The sequence below is a fragment of the Macaca thibetana genome, chromosome 13 (assembly GCF_024542745.1).
Source record: "Macaca thibetana thibetana isolate TM-01 chromosome 13, ASM2454274v1, whole genome shotgun sequence".
Classification (NCBI taxonomy): Eukaryota; Metazoa; Chordata; class Mammalia; order Primates; family Cercopithecidae; genus Macaca; species Macaca thibetana.
The window spans coordinates 33,928,908-33,951,046 of record NC_065590.1 but is presented as its reverse complement, the minus strand read 5'-3'; the positions used below and the strand labels follow the sequence as shown (position 1 = coordinate 33,951,046).

Here is a 22,139-nt window from a genome sequence, read left to right as displayed (position 1 = left end):
TTTGCCCTCTACTCCCATCACCATGCTCCAGTCTAGCATATTTGCCCATTCTCTCCTTCTTGCCTGGACCACCCCCACCTGCTCTTCACCAGCCCTGTCAGCCCTCACATCTCAGGGCAGAAATCTCTTCCAGACACCCCGAGTCTGGGAGGGTCACCCCTTCCACGGCTCTGCCATGATATCATGTGCTTTCAGTGTCACTGCCTGGTTTCTGGTGGTGCAGACAAGAACCTCATCCAGCTTCCTACCTGCTCTATCCCCCAGGCCCTACCCTCGCTTCTGGCCCATAGTGATGGATAGAAGAGAAAAAAGGTGAGAAAAGCTATGTGTCAGCTTACGATGGCTACTATTTGACTAACAGAAGTTCCAGAATGAGAAAAAGTGATGAAAGCAATTAAAAATTTTGCCAGAGCTGAAGACAGGAGTCTTTAGATTGAAAGGGGTAATCAAGAATCCAAAATGATAAATTTTAAAAGAAACAGCATTGTGGAATTTCAGAAACAAATTTCACAGATAAAGAGAAGATCCTAAATATTTCCAAAGAAAGAAAACAGACCGCAAAGAATCAGGAATGAAACGGCATCAGGTTTTTCAACAGCTATATTGGAACCCAGAAGAAAATAGCGCAATGGTCTTCAAAAATCTGAAGGAAAATGATTGTCAACCTAGAATTTTCTCCTCAGCCAAACTGTCAATTAAGGCTGAGTGCAGAATTATAATTTTTCAGACATAAAAAGACTCAAAACTTTCTTCTCATTTACCCTTTTTCAGGAAGCGACTAGAAGAGGTGTTCCACCAAAATGATGAAATACACCAAGAAAAAGGAAGACCTGGAACTCGGAGGTAGGCCCCAGAAAGGAAAATTTCAGGAAAACAAAAAGCAACTCAAAGACAGAAATCTTCAGATTGAAAGGCGCACTGAAAATACAGTCATGCGTCACTTAACAACAGGGATATGTTCTGAGAAATGCATCATTAGGTGATTTCATCATTGTGGAAACAGCACAGAGCATCCTTACACAAACCTAGATGGGCAAGCCTGCTACACACCTAGGCTACGTGGTAGGTAGAGCCTACTGCTCCTTGGCTACAAGCCTGGGTAGTATGTTACTGTACTGAATATATAGGCAACTATAACACAATGGTAGATATTTGTGTATGTAAACGGTTTGTGTATATTTGTGTATAGACACAGTTCAGTAAAAATACGGCATAAAAGATAAACAATGGCCACCTGCATGGGGCACTTAGCATGAACGGAGCTTACGGGACTGGCAGTTGCTGTGGTGAGTCACTGAGTGTGTAGTGGGTGAATGTGAAGGCCTAGGTCATTACTATACAGTACTGTAGACTTTATAAACACTGTACATTTAAGCACACTAAATTTATTTTTTTTTTAAATTAGCCAGGTGTGGTGGTGTGTTACTCAGGGAGGCAGAGGTGGGAGGATCGCTTAAGCCCGAGAGTTTGAGATTACAGTGAGCTACATTGCCCCACTACAGTCCAGGCCCGGGTGACAGAGCAAGACCTTGCCTCTTAAAAAAATTTCTTCAATAAAATGAACCTTAGCTTACTGTATATTTTTTACTTTATAAAATTTTAAATTTTAAATTTTAAACTCTTTTGTAATACTTAGCTTAAAACACACACTGTACGGCAGTACAAAAATATTTTTCTTTATATCCTTATTCTATAAGTTTTCTATTTTAAAACTTTCAACTTTTTTTTTTTTTTTTTAACTATTTAAACTCTTAAAACTAGCTAAAAACTAAGACACAAACAAACAGACTAGGCCTGCACAGGGTCAGGATCGTCAAGACAACTCCAGGCAACAGGAATTTTTCAGTTCCATTATCATCCTTTTTTTTTTTTTTTGGAGACAGAGTCTCACTCTGTTGCCCAGGCTGGAGTGCAGTGGCATGATCTCGATTCACTGTAACCTCCACCTCCTAGGTTCAAGTGATTGCCCTACCTCAGCCTCCCAAGGAGCTGGGATTATAAGTGTGTACCACTATGCCCGGCTAATTTTTGTATTTTTAGTAGAGACAGGGTTTCGTCAGGTTGGCCAGGGTGGTCTCGAACTCCTGACCTCAAGTGATCCGCCCGCCTTAGCCTCCCAAAGTGCTGGGATTACAGGCATGAGCCACCATGCCTGACCACCATTATCATCTTATGGAACCACTGTCATGTATGTGATCCTTCGTTGACCAAAATGTCTTTATGTGGTGCATGACTGTATTGAAAGGCCGTGGGAGGGTACAGTGAGAGTGAGAGATGGTACAAAGGAAAGTATGCCAAAGAAAAATCTGAGGTAGTTATTAACTCCAGATAAAACAAAGTTGAAAAAGAGACATAATCATGATACAACCAGTCTGACTATGCAGTAAATGTTATTTCCATAATTTTAACAACATGAAGACTGAATATGTATAGGCCCCAAAACCATGATAACTATTTCAAGAGTGGATATGGATGGGGGAAAGAAGTATGTTTAGAGGGGTGGATGATAAGAGAGCTGAATCCTCAACTACCATAATAGATAATCCAAAGGAACTAATTGAGAAATAGCAGTGTAGATAAGCATATTTGTCTGAAAGATAAAATATAAATTTCTATCTGCAGAGCAGCAAAAAGTAGTTGCTCCTGGGAAACAGGCATGGAAACTGGGAAGGGATGGGGAACATATACTATTTTTCCTTGCAAGCACTATTTTATTTTATTTTATTTTTATTGATTTTTGAGATAGAGTTTTGCTTTGTTCCCTAGGCTGAATGCAGCAGCGCAGTCTTGGCTCACTGCAACCTCCCTCTCCCGGGTTCAAGTGATTATCCCGCCTCAACCTCATAAGTAGCTGGGATTACAGGCGCCCACCACCATGCCTGGCTGATTTTTTGTCTTTTAGTAAAGACAGGGTTTCATCATGTTGCCCAGGCTGGTCTCGAACTCCTGAGCTCAGGCAATCCGCCCACCTTGGCCTCCCAAAGTGCTAGGATGACAGGCGTGAGCCACCATGCCCAGCCCCTTACAAGCACTTTAGTACTATTTGACTTCTTGAATTATGCACACACGTGACTTTGAAAATGTTTAAATTAATGTTTGAAAAAGCTTTTGAAATAAAGTTTATGAACAAAAAGACAGATTTTGGCACATGAACCATCAGTCTCTGTAATCATTAACTACTACACTCCCTTATCCTCTCCAAAACAAAACACTACCTTCAACATCTCGGGTATCTCTAATGCGAGTTCCTACACGATATTAAAAAAGAATAAAACAACAGTATCCTAATCCTAATCCTCAACATCCTCCCCATCTTTCCCACCCTTAACCTGAATTTTTGAACAGCGGTATGCTGGTAAACGTTTAATAATCCATTCTCTGGAGAAAAAGTCCTGATTTGTAGCATTTGCCAACGTCTATGGTGTAAATACTCCCATCATGGCTGATTTCCCACTGCGTGGTCCGTGATTGTGGAATTGGGAAGAAATGCCCACAATCAGCTCTTGCAAGCCAGTGCAGGCTGGCTTCACCAAGCCACTGCCTTTGGACCACCCTAGCCTTATCGGCCTCCATGCTTTCCACTGCACCTAGAGCACAGGAGAGATCTGAGCATCTTCAAAGAGCTTTTAGTCCACAGGGGTATGTACCAGCAGAAGTAGATACAGGAAAGAAGTGGTTCTGGCTGCAGGGAAGGGGTTGTGAATTTCTCACTTTCCTTCCCTTCCCCACTGGCCATGCTCCCACCTCCCACACAGTTACCTGTTCATTGGTGACTCCCGGGCGCAGAGTCCCATGCTTATAGTCCTCCAGCAGCTGCACAGCCTCTCTGAGACGTCTCTGCAGAAGAAAGAAAAGAGACATTGAGGGGCACAGATCAGGGGCTCCTGCAAATTTTTCTTTTGTGGGATTACATCAGTATCAAATACTGCCAGCGCAAGGCTTCGGGCCTGCCCTCAGTTCATGGGACACACACACAAAATCATAAAGAAATACCACCTAAATGTTCTTACTTGGCAGTTTAAAAAATGAAGTACAGCTACGTGTGCTCCCATGGTCATCTCCCCAAGATATTTTGTTGAGTGAAAAAGCAAATGGCCAAGCAGTATGATGCTGTTTGTTGTACCAAATAAACAACACACACGTATCAAATAATATTTCCTATGTGAACATTTATATATGTCGATGTATCAGAAAAGCCCTAGAAGGAGAACAACCAAACTGGTGGCTGGGGTTACCTCGGGGTAGGAGGAAAGGGCCAAGACTTGGTAAGGGGTATCACAAGGAACTTTAATCTTAATGTAATGTTGAAAGCTTTTAGGCTGGGCGCGGTGGCTCACACCTGTAATCTCAGCACTTTGGGAGGCCGAGGCAGGCTCATCATGAGGCCAGGAGTTCGAGACAAGCCTGACCAACACGGTGAAACCCCGTCTCTACTAAAAATACAAAAATTAGCTGGGCATGGTGGTACATGCCTATACGCCCAGCTATTCAGAAGGCTGAGGCAGGAGAATCGCTTGAACCCAGGAGGCGGGGGTTTCAGTGAGCCTGGGGGACACCGTAAGACTCAGTCTAAAAAAAAGAAGAAAAAAAAAAAAAGGAAAGCTTTTATAAGGAGGGTTTTTTCCTTTCTTTTTTTGAGACAAGGTCTTATTTTGTCACCCAGGCTGGAGTGCAGTGGCATGATCTCAGCACACTGCAGCCTCAACAGCCCAGGCTCAAGTGATCCTCCCACCTCAGCTTCCCAAGTAGCTGGGATTACAGACACGCGCCACTGCACCTGGCTAATTTATTTTTTGTAGAGACGGGGTTTTGCCTTGTTGCTCAGGCTGGTCTCAAACTCCTGGGCTCAAGCGATCCACCTGCCTCAGCTTCCCAAAGTGCTGAGATTACAGATGTGAGCCACTGTGCCTGGCCAGGAGAACGTATTTAAGTAGCACTTATATAATTTCTTTTCAACATTTTAAAAACACTGGCAGAGATTTACCTACTAAAGTACATATGGCTACAGTAACTGATGGGGAGAAAGAGAAAAAAAGGATAAAACTGTATGATTTTTTAAGTCTAAAAGCTAAAGAGACAGTAACAGTGACAGAAGGTAGCCTTTGTCCCCACCAAAAGAGTTGTGTAAGAATGTTCATAGCAGCAGCATTTATGTAGCCCCAAACTGCAAATAATTCATTGTAGAATGGATAAGTAAACAGCAATATATGCACACAATAACTATTATGCAGTAGTTAAAAAGTAAACTATGGGTCGGGCATGGTGGCTCGTGCCTGTATATCAGCACTTTGAGAGGCCGAGGTGGGTGGATCCCAAGGTCAGGAGTTCAAGACCAGCCTGACCAACATGATGAAACCCCGTCTCTACTAAAAATACAAAAATTAGCCGGGCATGGTGGCGCCCACCTGTAATCCCAACTACTCAGGAGACTGAGGCAGGAAAATCACTTGAACCTGGGAGGTAGAGGCTGCAGTGAGCTGAGATCACACCACTGCACTCCAGCCTGGGCGACAGAGCAAGACTCCGTCTCAGAAAAAAAAAAAAATTTTGCCAGGCATGGTGTTGAGTGCCTGTAGTCCCAGCTACTGAGGAGGCTGAGATGGGAGGATCGATTGAACCTGGGAGGTTGAGGCTACAGTGAGGCATGACTGCACCACCACACTCCAGCCTGGGTGACAGAATGAGACCCTATCTCAAAAAACAACAGGCCAGGTGCAGTGGCCCACACCTGTAATCCCAGCACTTTGGAAGGCCAAGCAGGTGGATCACTTGAAGCCAGGAGTTTGAGACAAAACCCCCATCTCTACTAAAAATACAAAAAAAATTAGCCGGATATGGTGGTGGGCGTCTGTAGTCCCAGCTACTCAGGAAGCTAAGATATGAGAGTCGTTTGAACCTGGGAGGCAAAGGTTGCAGTGAGCTGAGATCACACCACTACACTCCAGTTTGGGTGACAGAGTGACACTGTCTCAAAAATAAATAAACAACAGCAGCAAAAAAACAATAAACAGACAACAGTGACAGAAGGAAGCTCATGTCAAGGTCCAGATGAGGGACCCAAACACTAAGGAAGCCCAGCATGGGGGAAGAAACCCAGTGAAGCTGCCGTGTTCCCCTTTTGATGGAGAGATGAGACTCGCTAGGCACAGGAGTGCAGAGACCTCAACATAAACCCCTTAGTCTAAAGGAAGGATGTAGCCTCAGGAAGGGCCCTCAGTAGGGCAGACAGGGTTTTCTGAACTGGCTGCCAGAGTGGGAAATGAACAGCTACCTCCTGTACCATGGCAGCACGAATAACTGCCAACACAGACAAACCAGCGAGGCCACCCTCGACCCCACAGGCCTGCATGTGAAGCACCCACATGTGAAACGCTATGGTGGCCAGCACTGGTCTAAGCCAGGCCTGGCCCAAGACAGAAGCGTAGGCAGCCAGGGGGCCAGGAACACTTTTCTTACTTGGAATGGCCTGAAGTCTGAAAAGTACTGTCCCTCCCCTTCCAAATACGGAAGGGTCTAGCAGCTCCTAGATTCTAAAGAGCCCCTTCCTGGATACTGTTCATTTCCAAAGTGGAGATAGCTTTGTGGGTGGTTTTTTTTTCCCCTCATTGTACAAGTAATTCATCCTGTTTAAAGAAAATATCAGGAAAAAAAGTGGAAAAGTACAAAAAGTAACCTTAAATCTGTAAACATATCCCTAAGATAACAACTCCAAAAGTGAGGATGATTTTCCTTCTAGACATAATACATTTAATCAACAAAATTGGATTGTGTTATTTGTTTTAACTTGCTTAAGGTCACACAAATAGTAAGTGGGTGATTTAGTATTTGAACCAAGTTTAGTCAGACCCTCACTCTGCACACCCCACCACACACCCCCTCAATACCACCAAAGCCTCCTAGTGATGCAGTGAGGCCCCCACCCCTAAGCCTGCCCCTCCGGACCTGGACAATGAATGCTCTACTTTCCAACGCTGAATGGTGAATGGCCCCGTGTTCTCATTATTTTTCCCACTCCAGGGATTCTCCTGAGTTCCTATAACAACCTGGCCAGATTCCATCTTACTTGACACAGTCATCAAAGGGAGCCCTCCCGCCAAAAGAATAAATTCCAAGAGCCCTGATCTTGGCAAAGGGCATGGGTTGAGAGAGAACGAGATCCAAGGTTCCTGCAGACAAATCTGAGGGCCCAGGACTGAAGGAAGCTGGAACCTGCCTCTGAGAGCTACAGGCTGGCCTTGGACCTTATGAAACCTCTGTCAAAGGCTGAGGGGCTGGAGCTCCAGGCCTGTGGGACAGGCAAGGCCCCAGGCCACCTGTCTGGACAGGGCCCTGAGGCCTGGCTGTTCTGGGGGCTGGTGTCCCTGCTTCAGAGAAAGGGCCTATATCACAGACACTTGGGAAATTGGAGGAGAGTCTCCCTGTTCAAACCCTTCACACGCCCCTGGACTGTGAGGCTCAGCAGAAGGACCCGGGTACTTGAGGGGTGGGGAAAGCTGGGAGATTGGTGGCGGGGTGAACTCTGCAGGAAGTCTTTTCAACCAGCAACAAACAGGCACCAGCTCCTGAACACAAAGGCTGTGAGGGGCCCCGGCTGGGATTAGTGGGAGGACACAGCCCAGGCTGCTGCTTCCCAAACGCTACTCCAGCGCCAGCCTGCCAGCAAGTGTCACCATGAGAGTCCCCCCATGTATTTGAGAGGGGCGTGGTCTCCAGAAGATCCCTCTGGAGGGGTCTGCACCCAGGAGGTCAGCTCCAGCAGCACAGAATTTGAACAGAGGAGAATCCTGACCCCAGGGGTCCTGCCTCAAGGCCCCGCCTGAGGGGAAAGGGTGGGAAGAGGGCAGGATACCCCAATGGAGGGGAATGGGGACAGAGGGACAAGGAAGAAAAAGAGGCACAAAAAGGAAAGCTGAGGAAGAGTCATCGGAAGCAAAACTCATCTTTTCTTGGAGAGACCATGCCCTGTTCACATGGCATGTGGATAAGATTACCCCTCTGTATGTGCACACCCTAGAAACATGGGGACCATGTTTCCTCTCCGAGAAAACTGGGGCCAAGAGGGAAGGGTACTTCCTTGCCCAAGATCACAGAGTGGGTGAGTGACACCTAGAAATCCCAGGAAACCTCAACTCTAGTTCCGAGCCATTTCCATGAGACATCCACACAGAAGAACCTGCTGTACTCATGCCAGCAACCATCTCCCAAAGAAACCTCAGCAATGCCCAAAGCCCCCTAGAACTGATGGCCTCTGAGGCAGGGCACCCCAAGCAAAAAAAGAAATGGCCTCTTTTACTCTCAAAGCTGAGTCCAGCCTAACACAGAAAAAACAAACATGCTTAGAGGAAGCAGGTACAGCTGAAACATGGGCCATTTCAGGCAAAGCAGAGAGTTTGGGAGCTCCAATGGTTATAGAACTAAAAGACTGTGGTGGGGGTGGGGAGGGATGAATTGGCAGTGGGGCATGCAGGATGGCAGGGAGGTTATGTTCCACCATGTCTTGATGGTTCAGTAGCTGACTGTTCTCACCAGGCCAATCTTGCACTGCTGAGGGCAGGGCCATGCATCCTTACCACGGCTTGACCATTACTAGAGTCACCTCCAAGCAGTGGGTCCTGGAGGCCAAAGGTAATGGTTACGTGCAGGCAAAGTCCCAAGCCTTCCTCTTGTCTTCCCTCAGCCATCCCCAACTCCATGTTCCCACCCAGCAGTCCTGGAACTCCCAGAGTTCTAGCTGTCTGTGCTGCGATGGGTCCTTGGCTCCCATCAGCCAGGAACCCACCCTATGAGAGGCCCAAAGAAGGGGAACCAGGGACATGTGGCTTTCCCTGTCCTGACCTCTAGTCACCTTAGGAGGCTGAGTGAGGTAAACTGATGCAGTTCCAGCAGCATGACAGGAAAGAAACTGATCCACCTATTCCAAGAACTTTAAAAACAACCATGGCTTCCAGCCTGGCTACCCAACTCTTGGAATTTACTCTAAAACGCAAACTTAGCAAAAACTAAGTGATATGTTGGCTGGGTGCAGTGGCTCATGCCTGTAATCCGAGCACTTTGGGAAGTTGAGGCAGGCAGATCACTTGAGGTCAGGAGTTCGAGACCAGCCTGGCCAACATGGTGAAACCTCATCTCTACTAAAAATACAAAAATAAGCTGGGCATGGTGGCACACACCTGTAGTCCCAGCTGCTCGGGAGGCTCAGGCAGGAGAGTCGCTTGAACCTGGGAGGTGGAGGCTACAGTGAACCGAGATCATGCCACTGCACTCCAGCCTGGGCAATACAGCGAGACTCCGTCTTGGGGAAAAAAAAAAAAAAGATAATATGTCTAAGACTATTTTGTCCAGGAAGATAGGAAACAACCTATCTGTTACACCAATAAGTCTAATGGTTTAATAGGATGGTTATTTATGCCACAAAACTTGATTTTTAAAAATAATAAAGACTTGGTATAGTCCCAGCTACTTGTAAGGCTGAGGTGGGAGGATCTCAAGCCTGGGAGGCTAAGGCTGCAGTGAACCATGATCACTGCCACTGCACCCCAAAAATTATTTTTAAAGTTATAAAGACTTCGAAATGAAAAGAATAAAAAAAGTTTATGTTCAATGTCATAATTGCCAAAATGTATGCAGATGGACAAGAACTTAAAGTATATAAGGGTACTGACAATATAAGGGTATGGGGATGTTTTAAATTTAAAAATTCCTTTAAAGATTTTAAAGTTACACTAACCAGCGCTGTCTAAACTACATTTTTTCTTTTTTCTGTTTGGTTATTTTTTCCTTTTTTTTTTTTTTTCTACAATTCATTTAAATGTACATCCTCACTTGCTGCTACTGGGAGTATAAATATAAAATCTTGGGACAGGCGTGACTCACGCCTGTAATCGCAACACTTTGGAAGACCACGGCAGATGGATCACCAGGTCAGGAGTTCAAGACTAGCCTGGCCAAGATGGTGAAACTCCATCTCTGCTAAAAATACAAAAATTAGCCAGATGTGGTGGCAGGCACCTGTAATCCCAGCTACTCAGGAGGCTGAGGCAGAGAATTGCTAGAACCTGGGAGGCGGAGGATGCAGTGAGCCAAGATTGCACAACTGCACTCCAGCCTAGGCGACACAGCGAGACTCTATCTCAAAAAATATATATATAGATATATATGTGTGTGTGTGTGTATGTGTATACATATATACATATATATATAAAATCTTGGTACAGGTTGGTATAATTTGCAGGACAATGATATGGTTTGGCTGTGTCTCCACCAAAATCTCACCCTAAATTATAATAATCCCCCCATGTCAAGGGCAGGGCCAGGTGGAAATAATTGAATTATGGGGCAATTTCCCCCATACTGTTCTCATGGTAGTGAATAAGTCTCACAAGATCTGATGGTTTTATAAATGAGAGTCCCCTGCACAAGCTCTCTTGCCTGCCGCCATGTAAGACGTGACTTTGCTCCTCCTTCACCTTCCACCATGACTGTGAGGCCTCCCCAGCCATGTGGAACTATGTGTTCATTAAACCTCTTTCCTTTATAATTACCTAGACTCAAGAGTATGTCTCTATTAGCAGCATGAGAACAAACTAATATAGTAAATTTGGAAATATTTATCTAAAGTCTTTCATCTGGATATTCCACTTCTAGAAATTTATCCAAAGGAATTAAAGGAAGTACAGTGAGATTTTTGTATGAGGATATTTACTGCAATATTATTTATGAAAAAGACTTGAAACCACCTAAATGGTCAACAAGAGTAAATAATTAAGTTATACAATAGCCATGTGATGAATTATTATGCAGTTAAACACATTTTGAAACATTTCATGACATGAAAAAATGCTCATATATTCATAGATAAAAGTATATACTCTAGGTATCATGCATACCATGGATATCCATTGCTATATAATCACGTATGACATCTATGTATCATGTATGTACACATATCATGCATATGTGCATATGATTCCCTATATTTATATAGAGATATAGATATATACATATTATATCAGTCATATCTATTTTGGTTTTTTTGTTTGTTTTTGAGACAGAGTGTCTGTCACCCAGGCTGGAGTGCAGTGATGTGATCTCAGCTCCCTGCAACCTCCACCTCCCAGGTTCAAAATTCTCGTGCCTCAGCCTCCTGAGTAGCTGGGATTACAGGCATGTGCCAACACACCCAGCTAATTTTTGTATTTTTAGTAGAGAGAGTGTTTCACCATGTTGCCCAGGCTGATCTCAAACTCCTGACCTCAGGTGATCCAGCTGCTTCAGCCTTCCAAAGTACTGGGATTATAGGTGTGAGCCACTGCACCCGGCCAGTCATCCCAATATTGTACATATACATGCACCAAAATGTTAATGTTGATTATTTCTAGCAGGTTGGATGATAAACAGTTTTTTGTTTTCTTTAGACTTTTCTATGTCTTCCAGTATTTAGGAATTACTACCAGAATCACATCACATCAGGAAACACACAATGTCAGTTTGTTTTCAATTGTTAGGGATGCTAAGTTTGGTCCACCATTATAAATAACATTGCAATTAATATCCTTGTATATAAATCTCACTGTACTTAATTCCTTTGGATAAATTTGTGGAAGCAAGATTTCTGAATGAAAGACATTTTAAGGTTCTCCATTATAAAGGTACCCTTTCTCCTTTGTAATTGCTAAGTAATCCGCAGGGTGATACTTTGAAAGCAAATGAGCATTTGGTTTCCCAATAACATTTTACTCTTTGGAAATAGTATTTATTAATGATCTGGGACAGAATCAGTTACTTCACTGAGAGTTACTAAAGGTAAAAAGAAGAGTTTCCTCATCCACATTTTTAGTTTTACTATGTTATCTTAGACTATCTGTGCTGCTATAACAGAATGCCACAGACTAGATAATTTATAAAGAACAGAAATTTATTTCTCACAGTTCTGGAAGCTGGAAGTCCAAGACCAAGAACCAGCATTTGGTATCTGGTGAGGGCAGCATTTTTCTTAAGGGAGGAAGGCTGTTCCTCATCATGACAGAACAGCAAGAGGGCCAAACCCTGTGTGAAGCCTCTTTTATTTTTTGAGACAGGATCTTGCTCTGTCACCCAGACTGGAGTGCAGTGGTGTGATCACAGTTCACTGCAACTTCAACTTTCCAGGCTCCACCGATTTCAGTAGCTGGGACTACGGGTGCATGCCACCACACCCAGCTAATTTTTCAAAAAATTTAGCTCAAACTCCTGCACTCAAGTGATTCTTGAGCCTTGGCCTCCCAAAGTGTTGGGATTACAGCTGTAAGCCACCACACCTGGCCAGGCCTCTTTTACGAGGGCCTTAATTCCATTCATGAGGGAGGGACCCTCATGGCCTAATTGCCTCTTAAAGATCCCACCTCTTAATACTATCACATTTGGCATTAAGTTTCAACACCTGAATTTTGTATGGGACATATTTCAGCCATAGCATCTTACCGTGCCCCCACAAAATTTATGTCCTTCTCACATATATTCATTCCATCTCAGTAGCCTCAAAAGTCAGTCATTCCAGCAGCAACTCGAAAGTCTAAAGTCCAGAGTCTCTTCTAGAATCTTCTAAATTAGATATGGATGAGACCCAAAGGTGTGCTTCATCCTGAGGCCAATTTCCCTCCAGCTGTGAGCCTGTAGACTCAAACAAGGTACATGCTTCCAAAGTACAATGGTGGGACAGGTACAAGACGAATATTTATCTTCCAAAAGGGAGAAATATGAAAATAAAAATAAAAAGGAGTACCAGGTCCTCGGTAAATCTAAAATCCAACAGGGCACACAACATTCGATCTTGAAAATCATCTTTGATTCCAAGTCCTGCCTTACCAGACACACTGGGGCAGGAGTTGGGCCCCCAAGGCCTTGGACAGCCCCAACCCCATGGTTTTGCCAGACAGCCACGCTTCAGCTCTCACACACTGAGGTTGCATTCCTGCGGCTTTCCCAGGCTGGTGCTGCATGCTGGTGGCTCTATTGCTCCGGGGTTGCAGAGACAGCCCTATCCCCACAATGCCACTAAGCATTGCCCCAGTGGAAACTGCAGTGGCTCCACCCCTGCGCAACTCTCTGCCTGGGCCTCAAGGCTGTCTGCAACATCCTTTGAAATCTGGGTGGAGGTAGCGCCGCAGCCACAGCTCACACACACACCTGCAGAGTTAGCACCACATGGACGCTGTCAAGGCTTACGCTTGTGCCCTCTGGAGCAGTGGCCCAAGTTGCACCTGGGTCTGCCTGAGCCACAGCTGGGGTGGCTGAGAAGCAATGTGCCAGAATACAGTGGGCAGAGACAAGGGGCAGTGAGCCCTGAAGTCCCATAGACACTCTGCACCCCTCCTTAGAAACTTCTGCCCCTAAGGCCTTGGCACTCTGGGTCTGTGATGGATGTGGCAACCTCAAAGATCTGAAATGCCTTTGGGGGTCATTCTCCCATTGTCTTAGTGAATAGCACCTGGCTTCCTTCTAGCCATACTAATCTCCTTATCAAATGGTCACTTGGCCACACTGCTGGTTTTTTCTCCTAAACATAATTTTTTATTCTTTACATGGCCAGGCTGAGAATTTTCCAAATATGTACGTTCTGCTTCCCTTTTCATTATAAATTCTATCTTTGAATTGTTTCGCTCTTCTTACATTTTACTATAAGCAGTTAAGAGAAGCCATGAAGCACCCTGAATGCTTTGCTGCTTAGAGATTTCTTCTGCCATATATCCTAGTTCATTGCTCTCAAGTCCTGCCTTCCACGAAGTCCTCGGACATAGGCATAATTTAGCCAAGTTCTTTGTCACCGTAGTAAGAATGGCCTTTCCCCCATTTCCAATATCTTGTTCCTCATTTCTGTCTCACGCCTTATCAGAAGGGTCTTCACTGTGACTATCCCGTAAGTTACTTCTAAAAGGAAGGAGGCTTTCCCTACGGCTCTTCTCTTCTTAGCCCTCACCTGAATCGCCTTTAATGCTCTGTTCATGGCAATGAGACTTTTTCCAGCACTTTTTATTTTTTTATTTTTTTTTTTTTTTGAGATGGAGTCTTGCTCTGCTGCCCAGGCTGGAGTGCAGTGGTGCAATCTTGGCTCACTGCAACCTATGCCTCCCGGGTTCAAGCAACTCTCTGCCTCAGCCTCCCGAGTAGCTGGGATTACAGGTGCCCGCCACCACGCCAGGCTAATTTTTGTATTTTTAGTAGAGACGGGGTTTCACCATCTTGGCCAGGCTGGTCTTGAACTCCTGACCTTGTGATCCACCTGCCTCGGCCTCCCAAAGTGCTGGGATTACAGGCGTGAGCCACCACCCCCAGCCTTCCAGCACTCATTTCAAAACCATTCCAGCCTCTACCCTTTACCAAGCTCTAGAGCTGCTTCCACATTTTTAGTTATTTGTTATAGCAACACCCCACTTCTGTGGTATCAATTTCTGTTGTAGTCCGTCTGTGCTGCTATAACAGAATACCACAGGCGGGTAATTTATAAAGAACAGAAATGTATTTCTCACAGCTCTGGAGGCTGGAAGTCCAAGATCAAAGAACGAGCATTCAGTGTCTGGTGAGGTCTGTATCCTTCAGAAGGGAGAAATATTATGTCTTCACAGAGAAGAAGGCAGAAGGGCAAGAGACCCTAGCAGCTGTGGGAAGCCTTTTTTATAAAGGTCTTAATTCCAGTCATAGCCTAACCGTTGCGTAAAAGCCCCCCCTCTTAATACTATCACATTCACCATTAAGTATGGAGTGGACACATTCAAACCATAGCTTATGAACTCACAGATTTTTTTTTTTAATTTAATGTGTTACAATCCATTGCTGTTTTTCTTAACGCTCAAATTGCCCAAATGCAGCCAATGGATTTCCTTTTAAGCCAGTTCCTGTGTCTCCATCATTCTTTGAGCACTTCCTTGCTTTCTGTAGCAACACTTGCAGCCTCAGACCTGGAATCCACCATTTATTTAAGAAGCCCTCATTCCTTTTTGTGGGTAGTGGTACGCAGAAACCAAGATCTGGGTGCTAAGTGTGTTCATAGTTACTGTGGTGTCATAAGTTCTAGGCCCTTTCAGAAAACAGAGCCAGAAAATTAGAAAATATTGAGAGAGAGAGAGAGAGTGTATGTGTGTGCGTATGTGTGTGTGATGAGTGCATATTGGTACCTCCAATTAAAATACAACATCACATAGTTCTGTCTTTTCCCCTATTCTATATTTGTATCTCTGATCTCCCACAGTGAAAATACTGGTTCTCCACATCAGTATAATTATTTATTCTATCCTATAATACACCCCAAATAGTTTCAGATTATGACAGGAGTTCTAGTATTCAATTGTTGTTATTAATACCATTTCAGTTAGTTTTCTATGCCCTTCATGATGATAATCTGTCAGCCATTCCTTTCCTTAAGTAATTATTGAATTCAGGATAGCAAATGCCTTCCATCTTTGGTCCATAATTCAGATGTCATACAGCCTTGCCCTTAAGAGATCTAGATCTAATTCCCTGGCCTACAGAGAAAGCCAAAGATTTCTCCCTTTTGCTTCTGCAAGCTCCCAGTGGTTTCCTTCATTGAAAATAATTCTGCACACACTGCACCCTGGCAAGGAGACTCACAGCCCTTCAAGATTCCCCCAAATAGCCAAGGACTGTGGCTCATCCCTGTTAATCCCAGCACTCTGGGAGGCCAAGGCGGGTGAATCACTTGAGGTCAGGAGTTCAAGACCAGCCTGGCCAAAGGCAAAACCCCGTCTCTACAAAAATACAAAAATTATCCAAGCGTGGTGGCATGCACTTGTAGTCCCAGCTACTCAGGAGGCTGAAGCATGAGAAGTGCTTGAGCCCAGGAGGCAGAGGCTGCAGTGAGCCAAGATGCCATTGCACTCCAGCCTGGGCAACAGAGTGAGACTCTGCCTCAAAAAAAAAAAAAAAAAAAAAAAAAAAAAAATCCCCCAAATAATCTCTTGCAGAGATTTCACAAACCAGGCATATTTTGCTGACAGCTTCCCAGGAATTATGGTAGAAGGAGTAACAGTGCAAATTCACAGTTCTCACAAACACAGTCAGCATCACTCATCTCAAAAGAGCCCCCAGCCACACCTCACTGCGGCATCTCTTTATTGGTCTTTCAGCTCATCCCAGTATTATGGTCTCCTTCCCACTGTTTTTTTCCTCCTCTTCCTTCCCTCTCCTTTCTCCATTTAGGATCAAAATGCACCATTCTTCTCCTCTGTGAAGCAGAGCAACCTCCTCCCCTGAAGCTTTGTTAGGCATTCTTAGAACAAAGACAGCCTTCTTCCTAAGAAAAATTACAGTGAATAAAATTTCCTCTGCCTTATTACACATACAAGGGTTGGGATCTTTTTAGAGCATGTTCAGTTATAAACTACAAAGAAGTACCTGCAAAATTCCCTCAAGAGGAGTTTCTCCATTGGTTCAGCTAACGTCCCTCAGAACCAGGTCACCAGATGGCTCAAGCTACCTAGGATCTTTCTACTTCTGGACCCTCCAGCTTCCAGAGCCACCTCCTCAAGTCCTCATGACCTCTACTGCTCTCCCATCATCACAGACAAATGGGCTCATCCAAATTTCCTCCAGCTAAGCAGCAACCACCCCACATTCCCTCCCAGGGCACCAGCCAAGGGCCCTGGGAGGAAAACTGTATTTATAAGTCATGGTCTGTGGACTGACTCCAGCATTGAGGGGGAACCTGGCCCTTCCAGTGCCCCACAACTCATGGGAGGGACTCAGAGGCCTCTAATTTCCCATTGCATTGATGGAGATGACCTCGCTAAACAACCTGCCTAGGCTAGAGCCAATGAGGGGTGTGGCCACTATCTTGCTAGCCTAGAGGTCCCATTCAGGGCCCTTCCAGACTTTTTAAGGCTAGAAGATCTTCTGTTGGCAGAAGCTTTTAAAAAGGCCAGTACATAGCCTGGAAACAATCCCTAACGGGGATACAGTGCGGAGGAGAGGTGCAGATCTTTCTAAAAAGTCTATCTGAATCTCTGATGAGGTAAAGGAACATTGAAATTTGAAAAATATTCTAAAATTGGAGTTGCCTTCATTATTTTCTAGTCAGTAAATATTTAAGTTGCTTTGACATTTAATAGTTTTTTTCAGGTACGAAATTTTAAAAATTTACTCATAGGAAAAACGGGTCAAAAATGATTTAGTGATGTAAAAGAATGTTGGGGTCTTTCAAAATGCAAGAGTTGAAGAATAAAATTGCAGTACAAGGAGGAGAGTAGTGAAATGAAATGGTCTGAGAATGGGAGGAGGAGGGACTGGGAAAAGGGACGGGGGGCCCTCCTGGCACAGGTAGCATGCCGTCCTGTAGCTGCTCATCCATCATCAAAACCCCTGCCTGTTCATGGTAACCTGGGAAGCAATGAAATACCTCCCTGCTTCCCCCGTCTCCCTCTACCATGTCTTAATGTGCCTTGAAGTCTACCATTAGCATGTCTATCCTTTACATCTCGGCTGACTCCTCCACCAAATACATGGCATTTCTGTTCAGATTTTAGGACTGCAAATGTGTCTTGTTTTGCACAGTTCTAGAACTTTCTAGAATCATACATTAGGTGGGCTAGATAAGTAGTTTCTCTAGTTTTGTGCTCTTCCAACTTTTTATGTAATTGCACTGATTATTCCTTGATCACTTCTTAGGAGAATCCAGACAGAGCCCAGGTCAGCTAATAAAATACCTATGCCCTTTGTCCTTCTGAGATGCAGTAGGAAACCACCTGTCAGGGTAACTCCCACATTTCATATTACTGGGCTGCTCCCCTGGACATGAGGGGCGATGGTTCTAGGCCCTGGTGCCCAGCAAGCCTTGTGCTCCTTCTATCATGTCTTTTCTCTCCCAGAGCTGGTCAACTCCAGGGCTTAAAGCAAGTAAGCCAATGTCAGCACAGAGAAGATGTGCAGTGAAGTGCTGCCCACATGAGGGCCAGGGCCAATGCTCAGGCCTTCTGCCATGTAATCTTGGGCAAGTTCCCTAAACTCAAGTTATTTGAACAGGAATGCAAATGGGGTGAGTATAAGGGTCTGGAGACAAGTGTACCCGGGTTCATACCCTGGCTCCATCACTTGCCAGCACCATTTGCATGAGGCTTAACTTCCAGTCTGTCTTTTTCTTCATCTGTAAACTGGAACTTATAATAGCATCCACATCTTAGGGCTGCTTTGAGTTAATCTGATAAGTTAATGCATGTAAAATGCTTACAAATTGCCTTGTTCATAGTACTTAATAAATATTTGACATTTTAGGCCAGGCATGGTGACTCACACCTATAATCCCAGCAATTTAGTAGGTTGATGGGGTGGATTTCTTGAGGCCAGGAGTTTGAGACCAGCCTGGCCAACATGGCAAAACCCAGTTGCTACTAAAATACAAAAATTAGCCGCATATGGTGGTGCATGCCTGTAATCCCAGCTACTCGGGAGGCTGAGTCACGAGAATCACTTGAACCCAGGAGGTGGAGGTTGCAGTGAGCTGAGAACATGCCACTGCACTCCAGCCTGGGCGACAGAGCAAGACCCTGTCTCAAACAAAACAAAACAAAACAAAATTTGACATTTTATATGTACATGTATTCCTACATACATTTGTAAATATATACAAAACGTCTGTCAAATTAGCCCAGCGTAGTGGTGGGTGCCTGTAATCCCAGCTACTTGGGAGGCTGAGGCAGGAGAATCGCTTGAGCCCGGGAGGTGGAGGTTGCAGTGAGCTGAGATCGTGCCGCACTCCAGCCTGGGGGACAAGAGTGAGACTGTCTCAAAAAAAAAAAAAAATCTCTCAAGTCCAGGCGCCGTGACTCACACCTGTAATCCCAGCACTTTGGGAGGCCAAGGTGGGTGGATCACCTGAGGTTGAGAGTTCGAGACCAGCCTGACCAACATGGAGAAACCCCATCTCTACTAAAAATACAAAATTAGCCAGGCATGGTGGCACACGCCTGTAATCCCAGCTACAGGGGAGGCTGGGGCAGGAGAATCGCTTGAAACTGGGAGGCAGAGGTTGCAGTGAGCCAAGATCGCACCATTGCACTCCAACCTGGGCAACAAGAGCAAAACTCATCTCAAAAAAAAAGTCTGTCAAGACATACTTCTTAGAATGGCTGAAATAAAAAAAGATTTTTAAATTTGACAATAGCAAGTGTTGGTGAGGTAGTGGAGCAACTGGAACTCTCATACATTTGCTGATGGAGATATAAATTGTACAACCCTTTGAACAACAGTTTGGCAGTTTCTGATAAAGTAAACATACATTTACCACACTTACCATAGGATCCAGCATTCCCATTCTTATTCCTTCAAGAGAAATGAAAGCATACATCCACACAAAGAATGTTCATATAGTTTTATTCATAATAGCCAAAAAACTGGAAAGAATCAAGGTATTTATCAACAAGTGAATGGATAAATTCTGGAACATCCTTTCAATGGGACACTACTCAGCAGTCAGAAGGGATTAACTACTAATACATGCAATGACACAAATAAATCCCAAAAGCATTTTTTTTTTTTTTAAAAGATAGGGTCTCACTTTGTTACTCAGGCTGGAGTGCAGTGGTATAATCCCGGTTCACTGCAGCCTCAACCTCTCAGGCTCAAGCGATCCTCCCACCTGAGCCTCTTGAGTAGCTGGGACTACAAGCACGCACCATCACACTCGGCTAATTTTTTTAAATTTTGTAGAGACAGGTCTCATTATGTTGCCCAGGCTGGTCTTGAACTCCTGGGCTCCAGCAATCCTCCTGCCTCAGCCTCTCAAAGTGATGAGATTACAGGTGTGAGCCATTGCACCCAGCCTCAAAAACATTGTGTTAAGGGAAAGAAGCCAGATACAAAAGGCTGCATACTGTAGGATTCCATTTATATGACATTCTGGAAACAGAAAAACAATAGAAACAGAAAGCAAATGATTGGTTGACAGGGGGTGGAGACAGGGAGGAACTGATTATAAAGAGGTATGAGGGAACATGTCAGGGTGATGAAAATGCTTCACATCTTGATTGTCCATAAGGTTTGCTTCTGTGTCCCCACCCAAACCTCATCTCAAATTGTAAACCCTATAATCCCCACATGTTGAGAGAGGGACATGGTGGGAAGTGATTGTATCACGGGGATGGTTTCCCTCATGGTGTTCTCATGATAGTGAGTTTGCATAAGATCTGATGGTTTTATAAGTGCTCAGAAGCTCCTCCTCCATTCCTCTCTCTCCTGCCACCTTGTGAAGAAGGTACCTGCTTCCCCTTCCACCATGATCATTTCCTGAGGCCTCCCCAGCCATAAGGAACTGTGAGACAATTAAACCACTTTCTTTTATTAATTACCCAGTCTCAGGAATTTCTTTATAGCAGTGTGAGACCGGACTAATACAATTGTGATGGTGGATACATGACTGGATATGACGGTCAAAACTCAAAGAACTGCACACCTTTAAAGGTAAATTATACCTTATTAACCTGATGTTAAAAGCCATTAACAGCTGTTACCTATGAGAGGAGGGAACTAAGTAGGGAGGATGATTAAAGGATACTTTTTTTTCTACTTAAACATACTTGTACTGTTTGAACTTTTCTAATGAGCAAATAATTTATGTACTTGATAATTTCATTAAAGTTTTAAAGAATAACAATAATATCTATCTTGGAGGGGTGTTGTGAGATCCAAACGACATAATGTAAAAAGCATACAGCACAATGTATGAACTCAGAGACAGACACATAGATACATAAATAGACAGCTACAGGTAGAGAGAATTTGTTACCTTCCTCTCTCACCTCCCACCTCCCCTATTCTCTTCACTTTCCCATCCTCACCCTCCCTTAATGACCCACATATTCTGAAATGACAAGGTACAAAGGCCAAAAGGCCACTGAGGGTGACAGCCATGACTTACCTCAGTGACAAAGAGTGTGCGAGGGTCGATGATATCCAAAAAGTGCCTGAAGCGGCCATAGAAGGATGTCTGAAGAAGGGGATGAGAGAGAAGAGTGAATGGATCAGCCGCTGTGCACCCTTCTCCAGACACTGGGGAGCCCCACCCTTTATGATTGGGGTCCCCCGGTCCCCAGGACTCCCCATGTGGGTGATAAATGCCAATGAGGCCTCAGAAATCTAAGGACAGCTTTCCTGAGGCTGAGAGTTTTCCAAAGTCAACTCAGAGAGACTACTGAGATACTCAAGGATGGGCCCATCTGCTCTTCCCGGTGCCTCCCATTTTCCCCCCTCTCTCCCAATGCCCTGAGATCTATTCTGAGCCTATTAAAAGCTCCCAAGCATCCCTGGACATGTAGGCTGAAGGTGAGGCCTGGCCCCAGCCCTCTCCCAGCCTCCCTGTCTTGCTCAGGACCTGAAGTGACAGAGCGTCCTGCCTGCCCCTCACAGGGGTCCCTCCCCAAGGTCCAGCTCTGCCTCCAGGGGGAGGTTCCCAAGTGCAGCTCAAACCTGAAAGCACCAAGCTCACAATCCTCAGGCCCTCCTTCATCCACAGCCCTGTAGCTGCTGAGGTGCAGGACAAGAGGCAGCTCCCCCAATCTTGCCCCAGAGCAGGGGCTGTGGAAAAGGAGGGCTTTGTGCTAAGCGCCACAGGCATTAGAGCACAATGAAAGGAAACCAAGCAACCCGGCTGCTGGGCCTTCTGCCCTGGGGACTAAGCCAGCTGGGCAAAGCCAAGCTCAAGGGGAAGACAGAGGGTGCCAAGGTTGGGGATGAAGGGGAAGCTGCAGTTGCTGGGGGTTCATGCCTCACTACACTCTGGGCTTTGCCCCAAATTCCTCCCTGGAGCCCCACAACTCTCCACCATCCTTTGCACAGTGAAGGAAACAGAAGCCTCCACATTCCCTCCCCTTATTTATTTATTTTATTTATTTATTTATTTATTTATTTATTTATTTATTTGAGATGGAGATTCTCGCTCTGTTGCCCAGGCTGGAGTGTAGTGGTGCAATCTCGGCTCACTGCAAGCTCCGCCTCCCAGGTTCATGCCATTCTCCTGCCTCAGCCTCCTGAGTAGCTGGGACTATAGGTACCCACCACCACACCTGGATAATTTTTGTATTTTTGGTAGAGACGGGGTTTCATCTTGTTAGCCAGAATAGTCTGGATCTCCTGACCTTGTGATCCACCCGCCTCAGCCT

At 44.9% G+C, this 22,139-nt stretch overlaps 1 protein-coding gene across 1 annotated transcript in view; it reads right to left on the bottom strand.

The window, feature by feature from the left end:
- SFXN5 (sideroflexin 5) overlaps nucleotides 1-22,139 on the bottom strand; it is a 616,301-nt gene that overhangs the window by 94,517 nt on the left and 499,645 nt on the right. The window contains exons 3-4 of the mRNA XM_050754501.1: nucleotides 20,900-20,968; nucleotides 3,760-3,837 (exon numbers count right to left, since the gene is read on the bottom strand). Coding sequence (XP_050610458.1) covers nucleotides 3,760-3,837; nucleotides 20,900-20,968 — 147 coding nt within the window. The remainder of the gene's footprint in view (nucleotides 1-3,759; nucleotides 3,838-20,899; nucleotides 20,969-22,139) is intronic.